The sequence below is a fragment of the Pipra filicauda genome, unplaced genomic scaffold (assembly GCF_003945595.2).
Source record: "Pipra filicauda isolate LSUMZ 115617 unplaced genomic scaffold, ASM394559v2 scaffold35_size7292922_pilon, whole genome shotgun sequence".
In the NCBI taxonomy this organism is placed as follows: domain Eukaryota; kingdom Metazoa; phylum Chordata; class Aves; order Passeriformes; family Pipridae; genus Pipra; species Pipra filicauda.
Genome location: NW_024104487.1, coordinates 6,901,383 through 6,926,719, shown reverse-complemented (window position 1 = coordinate 6,926,719; position 25,337 = coordinate 6,901,383). Strand labels below are relative to the sequence as shown.

At 39.3% G+C, this 25,337-nt stretch overlaps 1 protein-coding gene across 11 annotated transcripts in view; it reads left to right on the top strand.

Annotated features, from left to right (window-relative positions):
• ABLIM2 (actin binding LIM protein family member 2) overlaps positions 1-25,337 on the top strand; it is a 140,121-nt gene that overhangs the window by 40,074 nt on the left and 74,710 nt on the right. For all 11 annotated transcript variants that reach the window (XM_027723667.2, XM_027723668.2, XM_027723661.2 and 8 more), the window contains exons 3-4: positions 11,535-11,718; positions 21,723-21,838. In XM_027723667.2, the coding sequence (XP_027579468.1) occupies positions 11,535-11,718; positions 21,723-21,838 (300 nt within the window). The remainder of the gene's footprint in view (positions 1-11,534; positions 11,719-21,722; positions 21,839-25,337) is intronic.

Here is a 25,337-nt window from a genome sequence, read left to right as displayed (position 1 = left end):
TTCTGGGTGTCAGGACTCTTGGAGTACTTAGATTCCTCCTTACTAATCATTTTGCTAAGTGTTAAGTTTCCACACAGTGTTTGTTTTGGGTTTTTCCCTCATTATTTAAATACCATCTTTTATCACTTTTCAAGGGTTTCCATCGATTTTCTGGCATTCTTCTGGTATCAGTTTTTGTTTTGTTTCTGGGGTTTTTTTGCTACTTAAAAAGCATGGGTTACTTTCTAGTGCGGGTTTACCATGTTGTTGCATGAGAAGAGCTTAGGAATAGAACGGAGCACTGGACGTACATTTCACTAGCTAACATGAAAAGAAAAAAAATCAGGTTAGGCAAATGTGATTTGGGTTTTTCATGATGAAAAACTATAGTTCATGTGTTAGGATTTAGCAACAAAATGGTATTCAGTTCTGATAAGTTAACCACTTATATGCTTTTAGCCTTGGAGGAGAGGTTTGTGCCATGATCCCTGCTGTGCATGGGCAGGGTGATGATTCTGGGAATATATTTATCTTACAATTGATTCCTCCCTGCAGTGCCTTTATTCTGATGCTCCTCAGCAATGCAACTTGCCTTGTCTCACCTTGTCCACCAAAGATAGCATCTGGAAAGAGGCTGCGTGCCCAGCATCCAGTGCAGCTGCAGGACAGCCCCAGGACAGATAATCCCATGTGTGGCCTGCTGCATTGCCCTGCTAAGCTGCCTGCCTGCTTGGTTGACTGCCTCTGTATTAAATCATCTCATAGCCTGCATCAGAAAACATTAGATATTTGTAAAACTGCAGAAAATTATGTTCCCTGTCACAGAATTTACGGTTGTACAATGATGGAGAATACAAACTGACAAAGAGCCCATGAATAAAAATGACAAATGACCATGTCTTGAGAGGTGTCTAGAGGTAGGTAAGGTTTGTTTGAATGACCTCATCAGTACAGATGATACTACACTGGAAGAAGTCACACCTTTTTAAATATGTGTGAAATGTGAAACACTTTCTGTGACAGTGTTGGATAACTTATTAGATTTCAGGGGGTCATATACATTTAATTGTTTCCTTTTTGGGGGAGTAGAAAGATAGTTTTGAATATTGCCATTCTGCTGTCTGATTATTCATAGAATCATAGAATGATTTTGGTTGGAAAGGACCTTAAAGGTTACCTAGTTCCAGTCCCCCTGCCGTGGGCTGGGACACCTTCCACTAGACCAGGTTGCTCAAAGCCCCATCCAGCCTTGAACACTGACAGGGATGAGGCATCCACAGCTTCTCTGGGCAACCTTTCTTAGGGGGACTGTGAATTTCAGAATGCTAACAGCAAGTACAAAGATTGAAATTGTATTGAAATTTAATTGTATAACCAAGGAAGGTTAGTATAAAGTCACTAATTCCCATTTGATTCTTCTTTCATTCCCATCCAGTTCTTCTTACATTCCCCAGATGATAATGATTCTAAACAATTCTAAGAAAAGTTTTAAAAACTTTTCACCAAAAAGAGATGAAGAACTCTTTTTTCTTATCATTCAATATTAAGAGACACATCCAGATTAAAAAATTGAATAGCAATACTGGGAAGATATGCTAGTTTTGCTCAGTATCAAAGTTTGAGAGGGCTTAGGGAGGTAAATAGGCATTATAAGTAAGGTTTATACCGATATCTATTTGTATATATTATTTCTTGTTTAGGTGCACATCTAATCTACTAATAAAAGGCTATTGGGAATGTGCCATCTAGCCTCACTTAAAATTTTTACTTAATCTTTACTTTAAAATATCTCCCATTTTATCTTTTATAAAACCATCTCAGGTTTTATAAAAGGGCTGTTGTGATAGAAGCAGATGCCTTTGATATAATAAGACAAAGATTAATTAGACTTCAAGGGCTTTCGTTCCCATGTTTGTTAATTCTTTTGTTATTTGTTACCACTGTAATGAAGGCATCAAGGAAAATTACTAAAGGTGATAAAATATTGATGACTCATACTATCAAATTAAAAAATTGTGTTGTCTGTTTCATTCTAAGGGTGTCTGTCAGGTCAGGAATGCATTTCACATAGGCAGCCATGTTAAAGGGAAGGGCTAAGACAGAATATTTGGTGAAAATATTAAGAACATCAAGTAACTTGGTAATAGGAGTGTTTTACTTGTTAGATCAGATGCATCTGCTAGGATATAAATATGTTCAAAGCTACACTAAGTAATCTGAGGGACTCACATTTGAACATAGCTACGGGGTTTCACATTTCGGAACGGGGTCATTTGCGGGAAGCTCACTAGTAAGATTTCCGAGTCCCAGATTTTGTCCAGGAGGTAGCAGTTAATGGCATTTCTGGTATCTTGGGCACTGGGGATTAGTGCAATGGCTCTTATTCATCAGGCACTCTCAGCAGCATGTCCAGTGATTCCCGAGTCATTCAGGAGTTTGCAATCCCAGATCACATTAACTCAGTATAATGGGAAAATCAGTGCTCCCAATGCAATGTTCCCCAAGTCAAGGTTGGAGAGTGTGGTAGGTTTTACCAGTCACATTAGCTTATTATTTTTATTTCACTGCAATTATGATGATGTTGGTGATGATAATAATGGTCACTTTTGCTGGTGAAAAACTAATTCATTGTGGCAACAAATGGTTCAGTGTTGTAGTTTTGAGATTTTAAAACCTGAACTTTAAAAATAATTAATTGCTAACTCTCTAAAAGCAACTCAGTATGGAAGCATGAAAAATTTTTGGTCAATTAGTAAACTCCCACAATAACAAAGTAATGGTTAATTTTTCTTTTGTTGTAATCATGTTCTTATTGCAACCTTTCTTTGCATTCTTTAAGAATATTCTGCAGCCCTTCATGTCCTGATCATGTACTAATCACATCAACGCTTTACTAAAAGCTTTATTTCATGGCATATATTTCATCCAGATTCTGATTAACCTTTTTTTAAGAGTATCTTTCATGAATTTAAGGAATATATTATATTAGTAAAGCATGGTGAAAAGGACAGAGGAGGAATCACAGTTATGATTATTGGTAAAGGAATATCTTAATAAAATTTCAGTAACTATCCATCCCAGGAAGCCAAACTTCTGTTATTTTTGTTTTCTAACTTGATTTGTTTCATTTAAATACACCAAGTTTTTGGGGTTTAGATGTAACCTATATGTGTTTACTCTTGTCTTTATACTCGGGATGTTACATAATACCCCTGCTTTATTTTCTTACTATTTGTATTCTTCATTAGTCTCTTCATTGTCTCGACTTTCTCCTTATTTGCATCCTTCTAGTTCATAGATTGAGAAGATATAGTAGAAATCTTAAGTGCTCATTAAAAACATGAATAGGATTTTCAAAGCAGGAATTGCTGAAATTTCTGAGGGACGATTCAAACTGCACAAACAGCCGTGTGCAGAAGGTGTTTGCATTGCAGGGGGCTGGTTCCTTATTAGGAAGAGAGAGGTACCTGGGAGAGGTGCTTAATTGTGCTGGGAATGCTGAGGTAGATTTAAACGAAAGCACCAAATAAATGGAGAGTAGTAAAACTCATCCTGATTGAAATCAAAGTAGAACCAGCACAAAACTGAATACATTTAAAAATTAGGCCTGACATAGAGTTTTGGATGGCAACATAAGCTTTGCAGGCAGTAAAGACACTATTCATATAAAGAAGTTTTGAACATATGTAATTTCAGCCCACATTAGATAATGTCACAGAATTATTATTATTATTAGAAAAACTTGTAATTTTTTTTTTAATTACTCAAGTTCTCTTCTTGGAGTAAGACTTTTCTCCCCCACAAAAAAATGTCAGTGCAAGGATGCCTTTATGCAGGGGGCCTCCCTGTCTAGGTCATGCTTTTTCACATGAGGACACAGCAGAGATACAGCTACCACACTGGAGCAGCTACTGGGAATTTCAGTGCACTAAGGCGATGTGGTGCCTGTGTGGAGACCCAGAGAGAGTTATTGGATAAAATTCATCACTGCCACAATGGTGTTATTCCACCTCCTACTTTCTGCAACTCATTAACACAAGACCATCTGCCATATCTGTGCATAGTCAGAGCAGGCACTTAATTTGCAAACCTGTAACTGGTGCCCAAAGAACTGCTAAAAAAAATCAGAAAATATTTAGTGTTGTTGCTTTACATGTTGAGGCTTTTTGGTTGTGATTTTTTTTTGCTGTGTTTTTTTTGTTGGGTTTTTTTGTTTTGGTTTTGTTTGGGGTTTTTTTGTGGGGTTTTTTGTTGTTGTTAGGGGGTTTTTTGTTTTAAAAAAACCCTATTTTAATTAGTCTGGCAAGTGACAGCAGTATTTTATCATAAACACTTAAGGCACTATTAAGTTGAAAATGTATAAAAGCACATTACTCTGTTTCTTAAATCTATTTAACATGCTTATAAATTTTAAATAACCAGATTGAGTCCTTAAAACAAGAAATAAACAAGAAACAAGAAATAAAAGAGACAATTTTTCCAGTTTTCCTGAGGATTATTTTCATAGCTTTAAACAACCACATACATAATGCTGTGACGATCTTGCCCAGTAACACTCTCTTTAAGCTATTGGGAAACTCTGCTTTCCAAAAGGAAAATGGAAAATAGAAATACACTTTCTAATGCAAAAATTTCTCAATGTGTATTTCCCACTTATGACAGGAGTAAAGTTACATAGTGCACAGGAAACTCCCCAAACTCTCCTTCATTTTAATTAGGACATCTGAGTCTCTAATGTTCTATCAATCTCATAAGAGCATTCTGAATCTCTAAGGGTTTTCCTGCACAGAAGTGTGTACTCTACAAATTAATTTATGGGCATCATGGCCATTGTAGCCTGGGAGCTTGTGTAGATGCACTGTGCACTGTATCCTTCGTAGCTTTATCAGTGCTACATATTTGTGGTGAAGTGTTGCAGGATGGATATACTATATCCCCACAATTCTCTGTATCTTTTCTGCTCCAGAAAGTTGATCATTCTCCTCAGTCAGAACTGTCTGCCTTCCTGCATTTCCTAGTTGGGAGCTGGGAAAGGGGCCAGCAGGTCTATCCAAGACTTTTGTGGGGCTGCTTGATGCTTTTGTTTGCCCTGGATAGTAACGAAATGAGGTGACATTCAAGTCCTTGAGATTATAGCTGGTATTTCAGATATTATTGCTAATACACTGCCAGTGACTGACAGGCTTGAGTATTCTTGACTTCACAGACATCTGTTTGGAAAGACTTTAGATATGGTCACTCCTGCGTAGGAAAAGTGATTGGATTATATAGTTTATATACCATTGCAAATTTCCTTCCGTCTTATTTCTGTCTCACCTATAGACAGAAGGTGTGAATTGACTGAGGGTGATTGGGATGATATTCCCATGCAGATTTTGCATGGCCAGCAAACTCGAGCTGGGAAAGACTTCCCCAAAAGCTTTGTGAAAAGCTTATCTGGACTTACCATACCAGACCATGCAACAGGAGTATCATAGTCCCAGTCATCTTCTAGAAACAAGCTTAGACTGCTTCAGGTTGATTGCAGGTCAGTTTAAACTTAAGTCAAAGCTGTAGCAGTGGAAGTTTGCCAGGTGGTTGCTATTTCTTCTGACAGACATAGTGGCCAGGAGGAATGTACCACATATAATCATGGGCTTTTGGAGAATGGGCTCCCAAACTTCATCTACGGTATATGAAGATATAAAATTTAGCTGCCAAAAGAGAATAATATCGGCAGCGTACTACATGTCATTCTTGGGATCTTAGTCAGCCACTGGCACCCATCTCATGGAAGGAGGAAAATAACAGAAATGGAGATAAAGCCACAGTGCTGACGAAGAAAACTTTTATTTAGCTCTGAGCAACTAGAGATCGTTTTCTTGTTTTCTTTTTAACAATGTTATGAATGGGTCTTTGTTCCCTTTTTTTTATTTTTAGGGTCTTTGCCTCTCTTTCCTCTGTTGGTTAGATTCACACCTGGTTGCTTACATCAGGCAGCAAATGGGAGGGAAAAGTATAGGCTCCATACATGCAGATACAAATAAGCAACTTGCTTGATTGTCTGGCAGGCTGAAGGGAGAACAGCACTGTTTGGATGACAAGACCACCAGTGCACACTGCTGCTACAGCCTGTTGTAGTGTACAGCAGCACAGTGAGCGTTGCATCCTCTGAGCATCTCAGGACACAGCAGATTTTTAGGCCCTGCATGCAGCCAAAAGATTAATGTGCTTTCAGCAGGCTCATTTGCTAGCATGGAGATGCGTTTTATATTTGTACAGTGCAGTTTGTACAGTACATGCCACTACTGATGGCAGACAGTAGTGGAATAGCAGCATGCCTAAAATGCATTGATTAATTGATTTGCTGCTATTTATTTTCACAGAATCATAGAATAGTTTGGGTTTGAAGAAACATTTAAAGGTCATCTAGTCCAACCCCCCTGCAATAAGCAGAAACATCTTCAACTAGATGAAGTTGCTTGGGGATCCGTTAAACTCAACCTTAAATGTTTCCAGAGATGGGGCAGCTACCTCCTCTCTGGACAGTTTCAGTGTTTCAGTTTCAGTGTTTCACCACCCTCATTGTAATAATTTTATTCCATATATCCTGTCTAAATTGCACCTCTTTAAGTTTAAAACCATTACCCCTTGTCCTATTTTAACAGGCCCTTCTAAAAATAGTTTGTCCCCGTCTTTCCCGTAGGCCCCCTTTTGTGCACTGGAAGACTGCTGCAAGGTCTCCCCAGAGCCCCCCCTTCTCCAGGCTAAACAACCCCAACTCAGCCTGTTTTAATAGGAGAGGTACTCCAGCCCTCTGAGCATCTTTGTGATCCTCCTCTAGACCTGCTCCAACAGGTCTGTGTCCTTTGTATTTGGGGGCCCCAGAGCTGGACACAGCCCTCCAGGTGGGGGCTCACAAGAGTGCAGTAGAGGGGCAGAATCATCTCCCTTGACCTGCTGGCCGCACTGCTTTTGACATAACCCATGATACAATTGGCTTTCCAGGCTGCAAATGCACATTGCTGTCTCATGTCCAACTTTTCATCCACCAGTAATGGACTTAGACTTATGGAGTTAGATTGACTGTGAAATCACACTGTGTAAATGACGATGCTTCAGGTGCTATTACAGACAGTAACGTGTCTGTAACATGTCTATCCCTCTGCTGGGGATAAAAGCAGTCTGTTTCTAAACCGGTAGAGGAACACCTCAGATCTATATATGAAGTATTTTGGTATCAGGTAACTGCAAACCATCTCGAAGAGTGGAATTATCTAGTCGTCAGGGAAGTCATGCTCAGATTCCCTCCTCAAAAATGCTGTGGATACCGTTCACCTCAAGTCCCATAGCACATCCATCCAAGTGTTGTCTTGATGCTGAATACCATAAGAAGAGACAAACACTTATTTATTCACTACTTAAAAACTACTCCTAAAGCTTATAACTGTTCCGGATAAGGAATTGAAACCTTTTGGAATGCTAAAGCAGGGCAATACCAAGACAAGCAGCTGAGTTACTCTGTTAGTCTCTTCATTAACATAAGTGCTATGTTTGAAGTGCTTTTCTTGTTTCACCAAGATGAACACCAGAAATTGCTGAAAACTGTTTCCAGGTTATAAATAACCCTACCCTCAGATACTCATTTTGGATGACAAGTGCTGGGTAGGAGTGGATCTGTGACATAACACTGATTTCCTATCCTAGGAGAGTAAGATCTGGTAGGTACCTTTAAACATTCTCCCTAGACTTCCTCCAGCTTTCCTTTCCCTGGTTCCTTGTCTCTGCAGGTGTGCAGGATTGTCTCAGATGGGCAGCGTCTCTGTCCACCTTAAGTAGTAGGCGAAGGGCACAGCATCTCACCTGAGGGATGGCTAGTGGGTCTCTTTTCAGAACTACTCTTCTCAGCCTTGAACCATGACTTTTTTAATATCGAAGCCAGTATTTAGCTAGAACCCCTGTGTTCTTCTCTGGTCATCTGGGTGTCAAGTTAAATTGTTCCAGATGGTTCAAAAAGTATGGAAGCACACCAGGGTTTGTGACTAGAGCTATGGCTGTTGGTGGAATAATGTGTGAAGAGCAGGGGAAGAGTGTTTGGCCTGTGAAAGAGCTGTGACTTCCCCCCATTCTGCAGAGTCTGTGAGTAAGAGGGAAAGTATCACCACGAAGGCTCCCTCCTGTGTTCCAGTTTCACTTAGGAGCTAGATTTTCCTTCACTCATGAATAAATATGAAGACTTTGCAGAGGGTTACATCTCGCCAACTGTCACATACTTAGTCTTTATGTGTCAAAACAAGGTGGAAAGAAATGGCCAAAGCCCACCATGCTCAGTTTTCTGAGCCAAAAACTCATTAATGGACTCTCTTTTTTAGAAGTTTTGCTTACGGTTAATCAGTTTGGAGGAAAGTCCATTTACAAGAACTGAGATTAGGGGGGTCAAAGGTGGCATCAAAGTCAGATACCAATTATTTTTGAAACCTTTTGGAATGCTAAAACACTGAAAACTTGTATCAAAATTGATATCACTGGTGCAGATAAAGACTTGTGTGGCAGGCTATGCCTGTTTCATGTCTTCGCATCCCAGCTTTTTTCCTTGAAGAAATATTTTACAACATACCTTATGTTTCTGCATGAAAAGCCTGTTCTCATTTAAAAGGAAACTTATTTTTTTTAATATGGTACACGTAAGGTTGCTTCAGCTGAAACCTTCTAGTCTAGTGAAGTTGTCCCTCCTCCTGGCAGAGGGTTTGGAACTGTATGATGTTTAAGGTCCCTTCCAAGCAAATCCATCCTAGGATTCTAGGATTCTGCTGTTCAAATGAATATGGAGGAATTTGTGTTCTTCCGTAGTGAATTCAGCCACTCTTTGCATATAGGGAGGCTGAAGGGATGCTGATGCAGGCAGGGGCCTGATGAGAGGATGCCAAACTCAGCTTTTATTTTGAAGTCCCAATAATTTGTTTTTCTGTCTCTCTGCAGTTTCACTGCAGGGTTTCTCGAGAAGGCAGGATTAAGTGCATTAGTTTAAACTGCTTTGGAACAATACACAACTTTGGAGTAGTTGTAACCTTGGTGACAGCACAGAAAAAAGCAGATATCTTCAGGGTGAGACAAAGTGTCACCAAATGCCAGTGGCAGAACTGTTGCTAATCCCACCTGCTCCAAACACTGTACCAGGGCCTTGTTAGCAGCTGTGAGACAGAACCTGCCTGACTTCCATTTAGGGCCCACATCAGCATTAAAAACATATAGATTTGCTTGTGCTTACAGCTCATTTTAGCTGGTGAACAGTGGCAAAAGTGTACAACAGAGAAGTGGCAGATAATTTGTGGGTAGGCTTTCAACTCATCTTCTTTGTGTTATGGAAGCCTAGGTCCAAGTCCCTCTGGGGTGATGCAGACCAAAATGTGTGGATCAGTGCCTGCCTTGTTGCTCACAGCAGTTCTTGGTGCCTTTGTCCAGGTGCACTACAGTAAGATGTGCCACTATGGCCATAAAGAAACATATATAGGGACATGACCCCTCCTTTCTCACTTCAGGAAACCAATTATGTCCTTTACTTTTTTTCTCTTATGATCCACTCTGCAAGTTTAAACACTGTCTGATATAATTTGAAACTACTCTAGGGCATCATTAGTATCAGTTCAGCATGCTGTTCAGCATCATCTTAAATCCATAGTTGATCTGTGCTTCTGTCACACCAGTATATACCTAGGTGAAATATATAGGCTGAAAGAAACTCATGATATTCAGCAAGTCATGCTGGGTTTTTTTGAAAGTCTGTTTAAAAAGCACATCCTTAGCAAAAATTAGGACAAGGGTGAGAAATAAAAACGTTAAAGCAAATATGTAAAACCTGTGGGATAAAGGACATGAACAATGAAATGCAAGATAAATCATCTAATCCCTAGTTGTTGTCCATGGCACGGGCAATATAATTGGAATTGTTTTGACTTAGAAGAAAGATTAGTTAAGCCATAGTTCTTCAATTCTTGACCATGCACTAATACAGTTTCAGCATGATTGTTGTTTTCTGTCACCTAGTGATTGAGGCCATCTACAGGGAGAATGATGAGAACTTAAATGCCCACTCAGGGTTTAAAGAGGGCCTTGAGCCCAGCCCTGCTGTGCTATGGTTAAGAAAGATGATAAAAAAGGGGTGGGTGATTGTATGTGTTTTTGAATGAATGTTCAGGATCCTGTGCTTTCTTGGGGTTTCTGTGTTCTGTGTGTTATTTTGTGCCTTGAGCATTCCTGCTGGACTAATTTCTCGTAGTTTAGGTGCAAGATGACTGATTCTGTCATTGCAAAGAGGCTTTAGTGGGAGTTGACATTTAAAAACCAAAGTGCCTGTGGACTCCCAGGTACCTAAGCAGAAATCTCAATGTTCAGCTTTAGAAGTGTGGATACTTCTGCTATTTTGGGACAAAGGCATTGAGCAACATTGCAGTGTTTTGTACATGCAGTCCAAATTTGATAAGCAATGTTCCCACTCTTCTTCTGTACTGTATGTGAGTAGTGACAGTGCCGCAGTTCTGTTCAGCGTTGTTTGACTGGAAGCATCATTTGCTGATGGAAACACATTCCTAAATGAACACCCCCAGGAGCAGAAGTATATAGTAACAAGTATGATGCTGTGACTTGGAGTAAAGTAGTAGTCAGCACAGCAGCAGAATCACCATTTTGAAGTCCAATTCTCCTTATATAAATCAAATCAAGTCTGTTTTTAAGGATTCTGGTCCATATGGATGAGGATCATCTTCTACATCTCTGTGTACTTCTATATGACTTCACCAGACCACTGTATCTCTCCCATCTTAAAAATGTTCTTAAAATACCAGCCTAGCTCCATCCTTGTTGCAACAGAGAAAGCCCCTGAATAGTCTTACAAGTCTTTGGTTGATCAACATTAACCCTTTCCTACAGATTTAGCTTAAAAAATAGAAATTGACAGGTAGGATTAAAACTCTACTTTTACCAGGAGCAGATGGCTCTGGAGGTGCCTCCAGTTCATGCTTGGTGAGTGACATTTATCAGGTGAACGTAAGATCTGATTTAAAAAAAAGGATCTCATAACCTTGTGGAAGATTACAGCAGTTGCCATGTGCATCAGATCCCCTGTTTAGAGAGAGCAGTATTTTAACCACTTTTGTGTTCAGGAGGAATATCAGACACCTGTAATCTGTCAGAGAAGTTTCTTTGTAACACTGGAGCTTTAGATTTTGAAGGTTTATATCCTTTATGCATTTCCTTTAACCTCTTAAATATGTTGGGTGTTGTATATGCTAACCCTGAACTCAGCTCCTACGGACCTTAACTTTGTACTTGTAGCCACTGCACTGAAGTTAATATTTTTACATGAAATAAATCCAAACTATTAATGTACAAAATACATGACTGATGTAATTTACTGTAAAAGTAGTGATTTTCAGATGCATAGCTGTTCTGTGATCATAAACCTGTTTGATGAAGAGCTTAAATATTCCACTAGGAACCATAGATGAAAAATCAGAATTGTCTTAGATCATGAGCTTTGCTTTTTCAGCCTGCTGAGTCTGCATTTTCTCTTTCTGCAGCTTGTGGATGTGACCTGGCTCAAGGAGGATTTTTTGTGAGGCAGGGAGACTACATCTGTACTTTGGACTACCAGAGACTCTATGGCACACGGTGCTTCAGTTGTGATCAGTTCATTGAGGGAGAAGTGGTCTCAGCACTGGGCAAAACCTATCACCCGGACTGTTTTGTGTGTGCTGTCTGCAGGTATGTTTTCTACATGAAGTTCTGTTTCATTTAAAAGCTAGATTTTGAAAGAGGGATGCCAGGCATTCAAACCTATAGCCTATAGATGGGAAAAAAAATTCTGCTTTCTGTTATCCACTCCTTAAAAAATTGCCAAACTAAAAAAAAAAAAAGTAAAAAATCTGAAAACTTTGAGTACCTCCCTTTTTTCCAAATGTTTTTTTCTGGTTTGTGGTATCTTATGTCTGAGGTTTTCAAAGTACTTTAAAAACTGCCACTGCCTTTACCGTCAGACCTTTTGTCCCAAATGTTGCCTTATTTTTCTGGTGTCTGCTGTTTCGTCAGTTGTTGACTGAACTTACAAAGGATTCCAATGCCAGTGGCTCTCTTCAGTGAGCCAGCTGGACACCATATTAATAGATTTAAAGTGAAGTTTCACAGTGCTTCTTCCCAGAAACTTCAAGAACCATTTAAAATAGGACAGAAAGGTCCTGGGCTCAGGAACACGTGTTGGATTTCACCAAGGATCTCCATTAGCCATGAGCGTGACAAGTGACACAGCATCTGAGCTTTTTCCCCACTAAACCCCAGTGTAGTTCAGGGGGATCATTTCCCACGCAGGTCACAGACTCGGCACTACAAGCGACTGATGTTTTCCATTTGACCTGCATCATAATCCTCTTGTATGGAAATAGCACAAACAAATCTATTGAAGACTTGGGCAAGAAGCCTGAAGTCCACTAAACCTTCAGGAAATGTGGTGTTACAGGATTTTGTAGCAAATGAAAATGCTGCAGTAATTTTTCTGGCCTTTATCGGTACAAGAAAAGTAACCCCACTTTGAAAGGGAAAGCACAACGAGGCACTGATGCACCATGTCTATGTCCTGGTGGCTCATGCAGGTGACTGTGCAGTCCAAAACCAGCGTGTCCGTGTCGCTGTGGCCGTCTGCCACCCAAACCTGCCTGGCCTGTGGGGCTGCTGAGCTCAGATGTCCTCCTGTGCTGACGTAGAAGCAAGACTTCAAATTCCACAACAGCTGTGGCTCATGGCAGGATCTCGATTTAATAAAGCAATTGCAGGAATAATTAAATAGCCATGCTAAGGGGAAGACTCGTGAGATTGACAAGCCTTTATTATATTAAATTTTGGCCAAGTTTTGCTGTGTAATAGGACATCTTTTCTCTTTGGATACTTTAAACAAACATGAAAAGCAAAGGTAACAGAAAAAGCTAAAATCTTTTTTTTTATTTTTCTTTTTTTAACGGGAGGAAAAATTATTTCAAATGGATCTCGTAAGTGAGATCTGACTGCAAGTGCTCTTGGCCTGCAGCCTGGCAGTGTTACAGCCCTTCTACACATGAGCACAGCTAATTCTTGGTACCTTTATTCTTAGCACTAGTACCTTCTGTAAAGCAAGGTACTTTTTCATTTAAGAGAAATCAAAGAACTGGTTCATTCTCTTTTTCCTGCTAAATGCACTTGTATTCTCAGCCACACCCTTAGGGCTTAGCATTCAGGCATAAATTATTTACCTGTGTGTTACTGTACTTAGCAGCTTGGTACCTAACTGCTTTCAGTCAGGCTGTTGGATACACTAACTCCTGCTGTATTTATCAGTCCTTCAGCTGATGGTTTGGAGCTTGGTGGTACAATTTGTCTCATCTCCCTGGAAATTTGGAATAATTTTCTTGATTACTAAACTATTTATTTTTAAGTATCTAAGAATTCAGGTGAGCTGAATTGCAGTACTGTGAAATTCATGCTACAAATATCATGTGTGGTGAAGCTTTTAAAAATGAAGTTCCCGATACAGTAATATTGTAGCCTAATGTTCTGTATAACTAAATAGTTGTATTAAATGCTATTTCACTGTTTCTAATTATTGCTATTGAAAACTTCAGTAGAGAGACCCAGATTTCCTTCTGTTGCTTTCCTTAGCAGGACACACAAATTCATATTGTCTTCATCAGAGCCAGCTAATGCCCTGCTGACTTGCAGGATTCAATTAGTGTCTCCCAGGGGGGTTGTAACACTGATTTGTGGTGCAGAGCAACAGAAGAATCCTGTCATCTGTTTATAGGCTTTAAATCAGCACTGCTTCGATTACCTGGGTCATTGTAAGCCACACATAACTTATGTTTTTTATGGTAAAGAATGTCCTATCTAAATATCATCAGCATTTATTTTATTGAGTGACGTCCTCAGTAAAAATAAGGTGAGCAGACTATAAATACATGTGATTTAAGCAAAAAAAAGAACTTGTTTGTTTGTTTAAAAAAACAGTGATAGTAAAAGGAAAGAAAATTAGAGCCATTTGATTTTGCATACAGGATTGTAAAGCCCTCTACCGTGGCATTTCCTTGGGTGGGAAGAGTCAGGAGAACCGTTTGTGTCCTCCTTTCTTATAGATGGGCAGAAGCCTTAAGTACTGGGCCAAAGCACACTGTCTGAAGCAGTTGGCCCATGATGCATCTGGCATTGCCTTTTATAGCTGGACTTTAATGTGGGTGCTGTATTCCAGCACCTGACTTCCAGAATGGTGTGGACTTGAGAGGTGGTGACTGCCTGCCAGTGGGGCTGATCCCGCTCTCATAGAAACCAAGCCAGGCTCTTACCATCTTCAGCATGAAAACACTGGCAGCAGAAGGCACTTTACACTCATGACACGTGTCTCCAGAATGTTGCACGATTGTTAAATGCCTTAAATGAGCACTTCTACAACCCATATATTTCTGTAGCTGCTGAAGTAACACTTTTAAACATTGAATAGTAAACCAGTGACAGTAGCAACTCCTTTTTTTCATATTTTCAGAGAAGACAAGATTTGAATAGAAACAAGTGGGAAGTGTATATTACTTCAGATGGTAGCAGCAGTGAGAAAATCTAGCTAGCTGAAGCAGTGGGAAAAAGTCCATAATCCAAGCCTGCTTGTCTCCTGGAGCTCCTGATATTACTACTGTTGCATGCCACATGGCCCAGTGTTACAGAGAAGAGCTTTATTCCCTGGTACCCTCTGCAGTGCATTCATAAACTGCTGCCCTACTCTGTGAAAAAGCTGGTGTGTCAGAAACCCAGGTCATCCCTGGGCATCCTTTGGGAGTCAGATGCTTCCAGGACTTCCACAAGTCAAAATCTGAAAAAAAATTGATATTCAGAGAAAAACTATTAAAAGTACAGTTTAATGTGCCATTCTATTTGATTGTTTCTCTCTATCTTGTTTTGACCAGGTGGCTCTTAAAAAAATTCAGGTTTTAATTGCACGTTTGCTCTGCTGGCATAAATCCCTTCTTCTTCCAGTGCTGTTCATAGTCCAGTGAAACTGTTGTGGTTTTTGATGATAATGCCTAAAACTAGGAATGAGTGGAAGAATAACAACATAGCCTGAAAACTGTTGCAGATTAAATACTTACAGTGAATTCCCAGGAAGTGGGTGAGCAGTCTTACTCTTGCAGCTTCATTAATTGGAAGGAGCTGTGTCCTCCAGAGGGTTGCCAAAGACATTGCCTCCAAAAGCTTCACGTGTTTGTAAAAGTGAAACAGAAAGAGGGAGAAAACTGAAGCTGGCTGTAGCAATAGAAGCTGAGGTTTATTAAAATTCTGCACATACTTCTTATATGGCTGTCAGAGACAGGACAGTGTGGCTCTTATGCAGGATGGGAAGGGGCAGGGCACTGAGTTTTCCAAAAAGAAATGTGTTGTCATATCGGTGATAATACTTCTAAAAACAGAATTTTCAGGAGACGTCTTAGTGTGTTAAGAAGTTATATAGATTCATTAAACATATGTATGGTTTGTATAATGTTGAAATCACATAGGCTGTGATTTCAATGTTACTGATGAGCTGGAGTTTGGTTTTATGGGTTAATATATTTAGTAAAGTTGGGGGGGAGGGTATGCACCCAGCTGGAGGAGTGTATATAATAGTTATCTGTTAAATTTCAATATTCTTATAGCTAAAAGTTGAAAAAAATTGTGACGTAAATGGTAAAGAGAGAAGGACAACTTTTCTCTCTGGTGAATAGATGAGCACATACATCCCAGGTCAATAAGAAGACAGGTTCGTGTTTGCTTTATAAAATTTGGATATCTAAATTATGTGTTTTTCTGAGTTTAGAAAGTTTTCTCTTGAAACAGCAGATTGACAGAAGCTGAAAATGTGCCATGTAGAGGTTAACAGTGTGTGGAGTGGCAAGAGGCAGCTACATATAGTCTTCAAGGGGTTTTGTGCCAAACTCAGGTCTAAAACTGCTCTCAACAAATTTATATTTTTACTATCTTCAAGAAGGTAATTCATTGTTGCCAGGCAGGTTTTTTTTCAACAAAGGATAACACTGCTATTTCTAGAAAGAAGCTGAGATCTTTTGTGTAGGTACGCTTTAGGAAACTAGCATAATACTGAAAATTAGAAGTTCAAATTCAGTTCATTCTTAAACATAGCACTGATGTCAGACTTTTTGAATATGCTAAAGCTTTTTAATTTCTCACTTTTTATAGGGATGCTGAATTTGGAAAGGGTTTGTTTCCCACTTAAGCAGTACCAGGTGCTTCTTAAGGCATCTCATGAAGTGGTCTTCTTCATCTGGATGTTGAGACCAAGATTTTGAAATCAGACTGAGTGTTCTTGGCATTTTGACTCTAACCCAAATATATTTATTAATATATGGTTCTTTGTGAACAAAGGAGTGGTGTTGTGCAGCTCTTCAGGTTTAGGGTCTGTTGCTCTTCAGGGGAAGAGTCTGGGATATAAGTCCTATGAGGAGTGGCTGAGGGTACTGGAGTTATTTAGTCGGGACAAAAGATGGCTCAGGGGAGACCTTATTGCTCCACAACTATCTTCAAGGAGGTTGTATTGAGGTGGGAGTCGGCCTCTTCTCCCAGGCAACTAGAGATAGGACAAGAGGAATTGTCTTTAAGTTGCGCCAAGGGAGGTTCAGGTTGGATATTAGGAAAAGTTTTTTCACTCAAAGGGGTGGTTAAGCATTGGAACAGGCTGCCCAGGGAAGTGGTGGAGTCACCATCCCTGGAAGCATCCAAAAACCAAGTAAACATGACACTACATGACGTTGTTTAGTGGGCATGGTGGTATTTGGTCAAAGATTGGACTTGATGATCTTGGAGGTCTTTTCCAACCTGAATGATTCCAGGATTCTATGACTCTGTATGGAGCGTACCTATAGCCCTAGAGTAATGTCAGATGGGAGGGATCTGTGAGGCTCCTGTGGTCCAGCCCCTGGCTTAAAGCAAATCCAGTTTGAGCAGGCTGCTGATGGCATTCATTTAATATGTTTCTGATGATGGAGATCCAACAGACTCTGAACAGTGTGTTCCAGCATTGAACAAGCTCAATTTTTTTTTCCTTATATTGAGTTGTCATTTCCCATGTTCCAATTTATGTTTGCTGCCTCTTGTCCTTTCGCTCTGTGCCTTTGAGAAGAGCATGGCTCCAATTCCATATGCACATCATCAGGTAGTTTTAGACTGCAATAAGATCTCCCCTGAGCATTTTAAGGCTGCACAGGTACATCTCCTGCAGCCCTTGTCCATGTATCCCGTGCTGCAGCTCTGGACCCGGACACCTTCCCTCATCTCCCCCCAGTAAATCTTGTCCTGAGGAGCCCAAGATGGTACCACTGCAGTCTCTTAAATAAGGAACAGAAGGGAAGATCTCATGCCTGGACCTGCTGACTACACTAATGCATCCCAGGATTTGGTTGGCCTTCTTTGCTGCAGGGACACTCAGCAGGCTCATATCCAACATGGTGTCCACCAGGACCACTACATCTTTTTATGCTTTTCAGCTGATTAACCCCTGTGGTGTACTGGTGTATGGGGTTGTTCTTCCCTGGTTTGAGGACTTAGCATTTGCCCTGGGTAAAATTCATGTAGACAGTAGATAGCACATAATATCTACTTTGTATTATCAGTTTTAACCCCCTGGGTCGAATTTGTCCCTATGGAGCAACCTTGAGGGATGTGATTGTACCAGGTACAAGTTAGAGCAGAATTTGATCCTTAGGTCCTTAGGTTGCAGTCTGACATTACACCTGACCTAGTGTAACTGCAGTCAGCTACTGAAATTAATAGCTTTGGTCTCCCCACAGCCCTGACAGTATATGCTTCTGTTAATTTTTGTATATCAAATTTAGTTGACTGTTCAACCACAGAGTTAGACTGGCAGTATAAAGAATAGAAGGCCATCTATCTGCTCTGAATAAAACTTAATATTTTCTTTTGTCCCAGAAAGCTTGAAATTACTTGCCCACAGCTGCATAGATTGAGGCATGGTGCATAAAAGGACAAGACAAGGACCTGACTGTCAGCACACAGTTAACCCTGGATTAGGCTGATGATGATTTGATGTTTTACAATATAATATTTTTTTATGACCTCCAGTTTTTTTCTGGGTTTACAAATATTGTAGGCAGATTGCTAAAACAAAATTCATTGGGAAATGAATCATAGATGTGTTAAAATTCTACAAACCATTTCAGAGAGCTGCTTTAAAGATGCTCTTAATTCTCATTTTAAAAATAGATTATCCAACTGTGAAAATCTCACTGAATATTTATTAAAGGATAAGTAGCTAATTAAAACCCTGTCCTGGTTTCAGCAATACCTAGCAATGTTCAGTGGGTGACTGGTGGTGAGATATCATTGTATTTGAAGGCAGATACACTGCTCTTAACCTAAAATTCTATATATAGTCCTGCTCACAAGTTAAAGAACTCAGAAACTGAAACCTTGTTAATTGACTGATACCACCTTCTGTTGTGCCGTCACTCCTATTGGCGTTGAAATTCTCAAGCAGAGCTGCTTGTGAAAGGGAGAGGTCAGCTGTTACAGAAATACTGACAAATGTGTTGGGTATGAATTCTGGATTCCCAGTGAACAAGACAGTGAAGCAAACTCTGAGACTTATTTATTGGTTTAGAAGACCTGTGAGGGAAGGATATGTCTGTCTGTACCTTTGATTGTACCTTCCTTTCCAAGGAAGATTTTTTTGGGGTTTTCTGGGTTGAACATCTGTTTGGTTTCCCACACAAGGTATCTTGCAGATTTGGAAAACAATAAAGAATTGAAATTATTGCCCTGTCCCATTGGAATGGAAGAGCACTGTGATTAGCTACTAAACTCTTAGAAAATAAACCAAGTATGTGTTTATGGGCTAGGAAAGCCCCCACATGCCCTGCCCTCTGAGGAAACTCTGTGACATTCTGTGGTGCCTGTGGGCTTTGGTGTGTTTGTAGGTGTCATCTACCTGGTTCTGTCTTTGAGCCGTAGGAGGTCAGTTATCATATTCTTCCCTTCTGGTTTTAACTTATTTCTTTTTAGATTGTCTAGTTGCTTAATGTAGATGAGCCAGTTCTAAGTGGTCAGTCCCTGCTTCTGGTTTACTTGCTGCTTGGTGCATCTGTTTAAGATGGGCTTCTCTGTTCAGCTGGAAGTTCAGCTGGATCTTTATTAGGCATATCACTGAGTCAATAAGATATATTAACCTCACCTCTGACTACTGCTCTTAATATACCAGATACAAGACTGCTCAGTAGTCATGGTCATTCTTTAGAGCAGTGAATTGCTCACAGCTCCCAGTACATCACCATCCCCAGGATTATTAATGGTGCAAAGCCTTCTGTTTTACTGAGACACCTCATGAGAGCCTGGTTGGGTCATTAGCTGAGTCCCAGTCTTGTGTCCATACAGACTTTGGCAAAACACTGTTGAAGGTAATATCCTGCCCAGGGCATGCAATTGTGCATAAGAATGAAAGATGCCAGAGTAGTTGTGTGGCAGTGAATGTAGTGTGATTGTATCAGTGGAGCAGGTTACTGGTTTTGTGGGGGTTTAATCTGGAGCAGATTATCAGTGTTTATAATAACTCTGTGTCTATCTGTAAATCAAGGTGAGATGTCTTCTTGAAAACATGTAGGAGATCAATTACAAGTTCTTGTCTCAGTTCTGGAACAGTTGACATGCCTTGGCTTGTGTCTTTCCATGTCAATTAATAGTGCTAAGTTGTAGACTTGATTCTGTAATATTTTGTTACAATGAAAACATGATTAAATGGTTTCTTTCACATTGGCAGTAGAAAACTAGGACAGTATTTTAATTATATTACTCCATTTTTGAGACAATTTTTGGTAATTAGTCATTAATTTGTATTATCTGTATGGAATTATATCACATTTACTAATTTTTATTCAAATGTATGTACTTTCATTTGAATAAATTCTGGATTGGACCAGATGAGCTCCAAAGGTCCTTTCCAAACTCAACTTTGTTGTGATGTTCATGAAAACCTTTTATTATTCCACGTATTAGAAGTTTCTCTGACTTAAAGAAATATAAAAATCTGTTACAAACAGTTATGACTAAAAATAATTATTTTTTCTTTACATAAGACATGAGCTTGCTGCTGCTGGATTGCTGCAAGACAGGACAGACTTGCTCACTAGAGTGTGGCTCCATCACATCCTGTCTGTCACACTAGAGACAGTGTTGTCTTCTGATTAGGTTATTGACTAAAATTCATGGTAGAAAATCCTCTCCTAAATTGATGGAAATTTAGGACACCTAGCATGGCGTTGGGGTTGTTTCTGCCAGAATCATACATGGAGCATTTAGTTGTGTCAAAGATCAAAACAATTTAAAAGTTTATTTCCATAAAATATTTTTCCTTACCTTTAGGTAAGTGAAGAGGTTGCAAGTATTTGGAGTATAAAGTCATTAGCACAGGGAAAAGAAAAGGTGAAAATCAGAATTCATTATCAGATATCCAAAAATATAATAATATTTAAACTCCATGTGTCCTCATGATTTTTGAATTATTGCCAATGGTCCAAAATGGATGGCAGAGCTGAACACTTATTTAGCTGATTTCAAATAGATTTCAGTAACATTATATAGAAAGAAAGGATAGCATTGCTTTTGTTCTCTATCTTCATAATAAATTTCTTTTAAATGCAATTCAAATGTAGAATAAGCCACTCTTAGGTGGTGGTTTAGGGAGCAAAATAATGTTTAAGTTTAGGAAGAAGTATCTGTACAGCTCTTGTAGTGAGACAACCTCTCAATTGGTATGAATTTGATAGCATTTGTGGGGAAATGCCATGCAGAGTTTTAATGAAATGCTAATGAAATAATCTGATCAGATGGAACTCACCATGAGGCAGAAGGTCTGTGTTATGTTTGTGCCCCACTTAAGCCATATTTTGATAGCTTGCTTGGGATTTAGTTGGACATGAGCTTTGGGTGGAGTGAAATATGTTTCTAAATCCTCACCATCCTTTGCTGCATATGAAGTGATTTGTCCATCTGGTCCCCTTAGAGAAAAAACCTCAGCAGTTTCTGTGCCCAAACAAGAAAGCACACGGCGGAAAGCTTTTTGTTTTAAGGACATTGATAAAAAGGAAGGATTTAATTAAGTGCAAGGAGAGCTGTTGTTGAGTAGAGCAAACAAGTAATGTAGTCACTGTGGGTTTTATAACTGGCATACGTTTTCTCCTTTGAATGTTCCACCAGCATTTGCTTTTGGAGCACATAGATTAAGAGAAGGACCTTGATATGGTAAAAGTTGGGAGGAAAAGTGCTGGTTTTTTAATGTAGAAAAGTCATCACTCTCATGTAGCATTTTAACAACATAAGAGCAGCCACATTTGCCTGTACTTACTCCTTGTAATGCCAATTTTATTTTCATTCTGTAACTGATCCTGTTAGCAATCAACCCTGGCCGATACTATGTTTCTTAGATATACAAGGATTTGGTCTTGAGTGCTCATTGTTTTTGTATCTTTAGAGATTTATTTTTTTTTTCCCTAAGAAGCTGTAGAATCTGAATTTGCAATTGTCTGTTTGATATGTCCCTTTGATACTTTAGCCTCCATGTGGCTGGAAAACCATGAACGAGAAGTGAGCAAGCAGAGAAAAAGAAGCCAGAGTAATAATCAGTTCTTTAATGGAAAGATATTTAATTTCGATAAAGGCATGAGACTGTAACTGGTTTCCTTTTGTTTGCACTGTTGTAGGTTGCCTTTCCCTGCAGGCGACCGGGTAACTTTTAACGGGAAGGAGTGCATCTGCCAGAAATGTTCCCTGCCCCCTTCCAGCAGCACTGGCTCTTTCCCTGTACAGAACCTGCGGAGTAAGTAGAGATTTCTGCTATTTTCAGTCTGTACTTCATAGTCTGCACAGGTTTAAGGAACAGAATTTTAAACCAATTTGTGTAGCTGGAACTTCTACCACTACGCTGCGCAAGAGATGTCATGAAATACAGTGTAGTCAAAATACGTGAAAAAGTGTATGGTGGTTTTCCGAGAAAGTCTGATATTAAAAAGAAACACAGATGGTGTCATTACAGGATTTACAATACACAGACTGTCTCAAAAAATTTGGTTAGAACTGAACTAAATCAAATTATTCGGAGAAAAAAATAATATGGATGTTAATATTTTTGGGGATTTAGTCCAAGTCTGGCTAAAATAAAATCTAATGTGAGATTTAATAATTTGTAAGTGTTCCAGAAAATACAGTGACAGGACTGCATGGCTAGTTAGTACATAGGAAGGATTTAAATGTATGAAATGTGACCAGGGGACATTCACCTTGACCTCAGTACTATTGTGTACTAGCAGAAGATACAAACGCTACAAAGAAATGTCGTCTTTTCACATCAGATTTTTTTTGCAGTAGATCATAGAGTGGTGGTGTTGCTTTGAACTCTGTTTCTTTGCTGTTTAGCTCATGAAGTGCTGCCATGCTCTAAGAACCCACCGCCTTTACGTAATTAAACAGCAGCAGCAATTCAATTGAACAACAAAGACAGAAATACTTTTATTGATTATCACATCAAGCTGGATTCAGCATGGCTGAGGAAGGGCCCCATGGATTGCTCATCTTCCTATAAGGAATCCAGCCCACTTTTGGGAGAAATCTCTCCCTTTTTATTCTGTTTTCTTTTTTCCCCCCACATTTCACTTCAGAAGTTTTCACCATCTCCTCTCTACATCTTCTCAGCAAAAGCTGCTGTGTGGATGCAGTGAGAGATGTTCTGATTTTCTCTTGCTAATGCCATTCTCTTTTGGGGAGAGGATCACTCCCTCTGTTAGCTGCTTTCTCTACTCACCTAATCAAGAGGTGGATCGTCCTTAGCCATCATTGCTGACCGCACTTGCAAATCCATACTTTAATGGCCCATCATCTGTTTGTCTCCTTGTCCTATGGGAAAAGTGCCTTTGACTTTAATGAACATTATTTGCCTGGTTGAGTAACTGTCAGAACAAGTTCATTTGATTATCTGTGATACAGAGTCCTTTAATGTATTTACATTCTGTTTCTCTGTACTCATACACACACCACGGAGAGTTTTTCCTACATTGCACTTCCCCAGCTCTCTCGGGTCACTGCACCGAGTCTCCCCAGCACACTGGTACCTGCAAACCTCAGCAAACCACTTGCCTCTGAAGGAAACAGCACTGGAAGCGTATGTTTGTAGCAAAACCTGACCTTGGAAAAGGAAGGTTTAGCCTTTCCTCAAATTAAAGCTCAAACATATTTATTTAAACCTCAAATACATGTCTGCTTTAAATCTCACTAGAAATGGATGAAATCTTTCCAAGTGACAATACACAGAAAGTTAGTGAAATATCTAAAAAGATAATAAAGAATTTGGCAACAATGAGATTAATATATAATATGTGAAAGAGCAATATGTAATACCACTTGTTTTCCAAGCACTTAATCCTTAGGCTAGAACCAGTATTTCAGGAATAAACAAGCACTATCAGAGACACCCTGGTTGAACTGGAGAACTGAAAGTCCAGGATGGCTGGCTGTAGCTATGCTACATATTACATAAAGCAGTGAATGGTGTATCTCCTTGTTTTAACAACAGCTTTCTTGCAAAAGATCTTTGAAACAATTTTTTTTAATAGTGCATAAAAACATATGACTTTCAAGCAAGCTTATTCAAGGAACAATTAGTACGTTGACCCACAATTACACTGATTTTGTTCCTGTGTCAGAACTTCCTGATACGTACCATGTGTGCTGTTCATCAGCCTATTTATCTCGATAATGCTTTCAGGACATCTCTTGGGACTCACTGAGATCCCAAGATCTCTGCCCCCTCTGACCATCCTTCTATTTTCATCCTCCCATTTTGGTTCTGACCTCTGTTATGCGTTCCATTTGGAAGAGATGAAGAATGTGAGATACTTGCTTTTTGTCTGAGTCCTTGAATTTTTTATTATTATATAAGTACCCACCTACCTGGTTTGTTTCATTTTATAAAACACTAGCTCTGAAAACCTCTTGTGGCAGTGTTGATGTTGAAAGAGTATTCAGGAAAGAATATCAACATGTACCAGCCAATTGATGTGTTCTGCAGTTATTGGTTGAAATTAGTTGAGTCACCAAAGGATGCTGCTTCCAAGATGGAGAGAAAAGGACGTCGCATCAGTAGGCACTGTTGGCATAGAAACCACAATATTTGTTTGTAATTATCTGGAATTTAACAGCAGTTGGGAATAAAAAAGTAGCTCCAAAAATGCTGCATTTCTGTCCACCTAAGCTTAAACCAGATGAAAGGCGAATGACATCTGAGCACATGGTGTTTTATTCAGTTTATGAAATAAACTCTCAACCAGTGAGATTAAATTAGATTACCAGATGAATCCCCAGTGCAGGAGAGATCACAAGCAAATTTCTGATTGCAGTTAAACAATAGATACTACAGAATACTGCAGGGGCTAAATCCAGGCACACACCCAAATGTTCTTTTTTATTAGCAAAACTCAAATGTTCTGATCTGTGATGCACACGCTTTTGTGCTAGGCTAGTTTCCACGTATTGGTGCTCTACAGGGTAACATTAGACACATTATTGCTCTCTTAATCCATTCCAAATCCACTAAAGGAAAATACGAACTATCCTTTATTGTTGTGCTCTCAGAAGTGAAAAATTTACAATTGCACTTACCGTGTCTCATTAGGGTCATGTAACCAACTAAATAGAATCTTAAATCAGAAAGTTTTTAAGAGGACTATTCAAATGTTTTAATGACATCCTGGGTTTGGATTTCTTTCTTAATAACTAGATAAATCTTTTTTAATGCTTTTGTGTATCTTTCTCTCCGTGCAAGAGATTGTTGTGTTTTGGAGTTTTTTTCTCTTCTGGCATCTCTAAATGATTGTCTTTTGGGGTTTGTCTTTTCTCTAGGAAATTTTTGGTATGCCTGAAAAATTTCTAAAAATACTGGGGTTTTTTCCACATAAAATGGAAGCTATCTTTTGGAGGATTACAGGGATTACTGAGATATTGATACTAGAATCAGTTTATCACTGGTACTTATCCCTATTTTTTCGCATATTCTGACTATTTTAATGTTTAGTAAGAAAACTATACATAGACAGGAAATCTGCAGAGTGAAGAGTAAATGAGTGATGGACCTTGTAAGCTATTAGAGGGTTGATTTAGGATATAGAGAACCAGATCCAAATCCTATGTCTACGTAACATCTCTAAACAGGGCACTTACTGGTAGACTGTTCGTGTGGAAACTGAGTGTAGATTTGGATTTTACTAGTTCAGTCAAAAGCATTCATTGTTACAAAAAAAAGCAACCAAGCCCCCCCCAAATCTTGT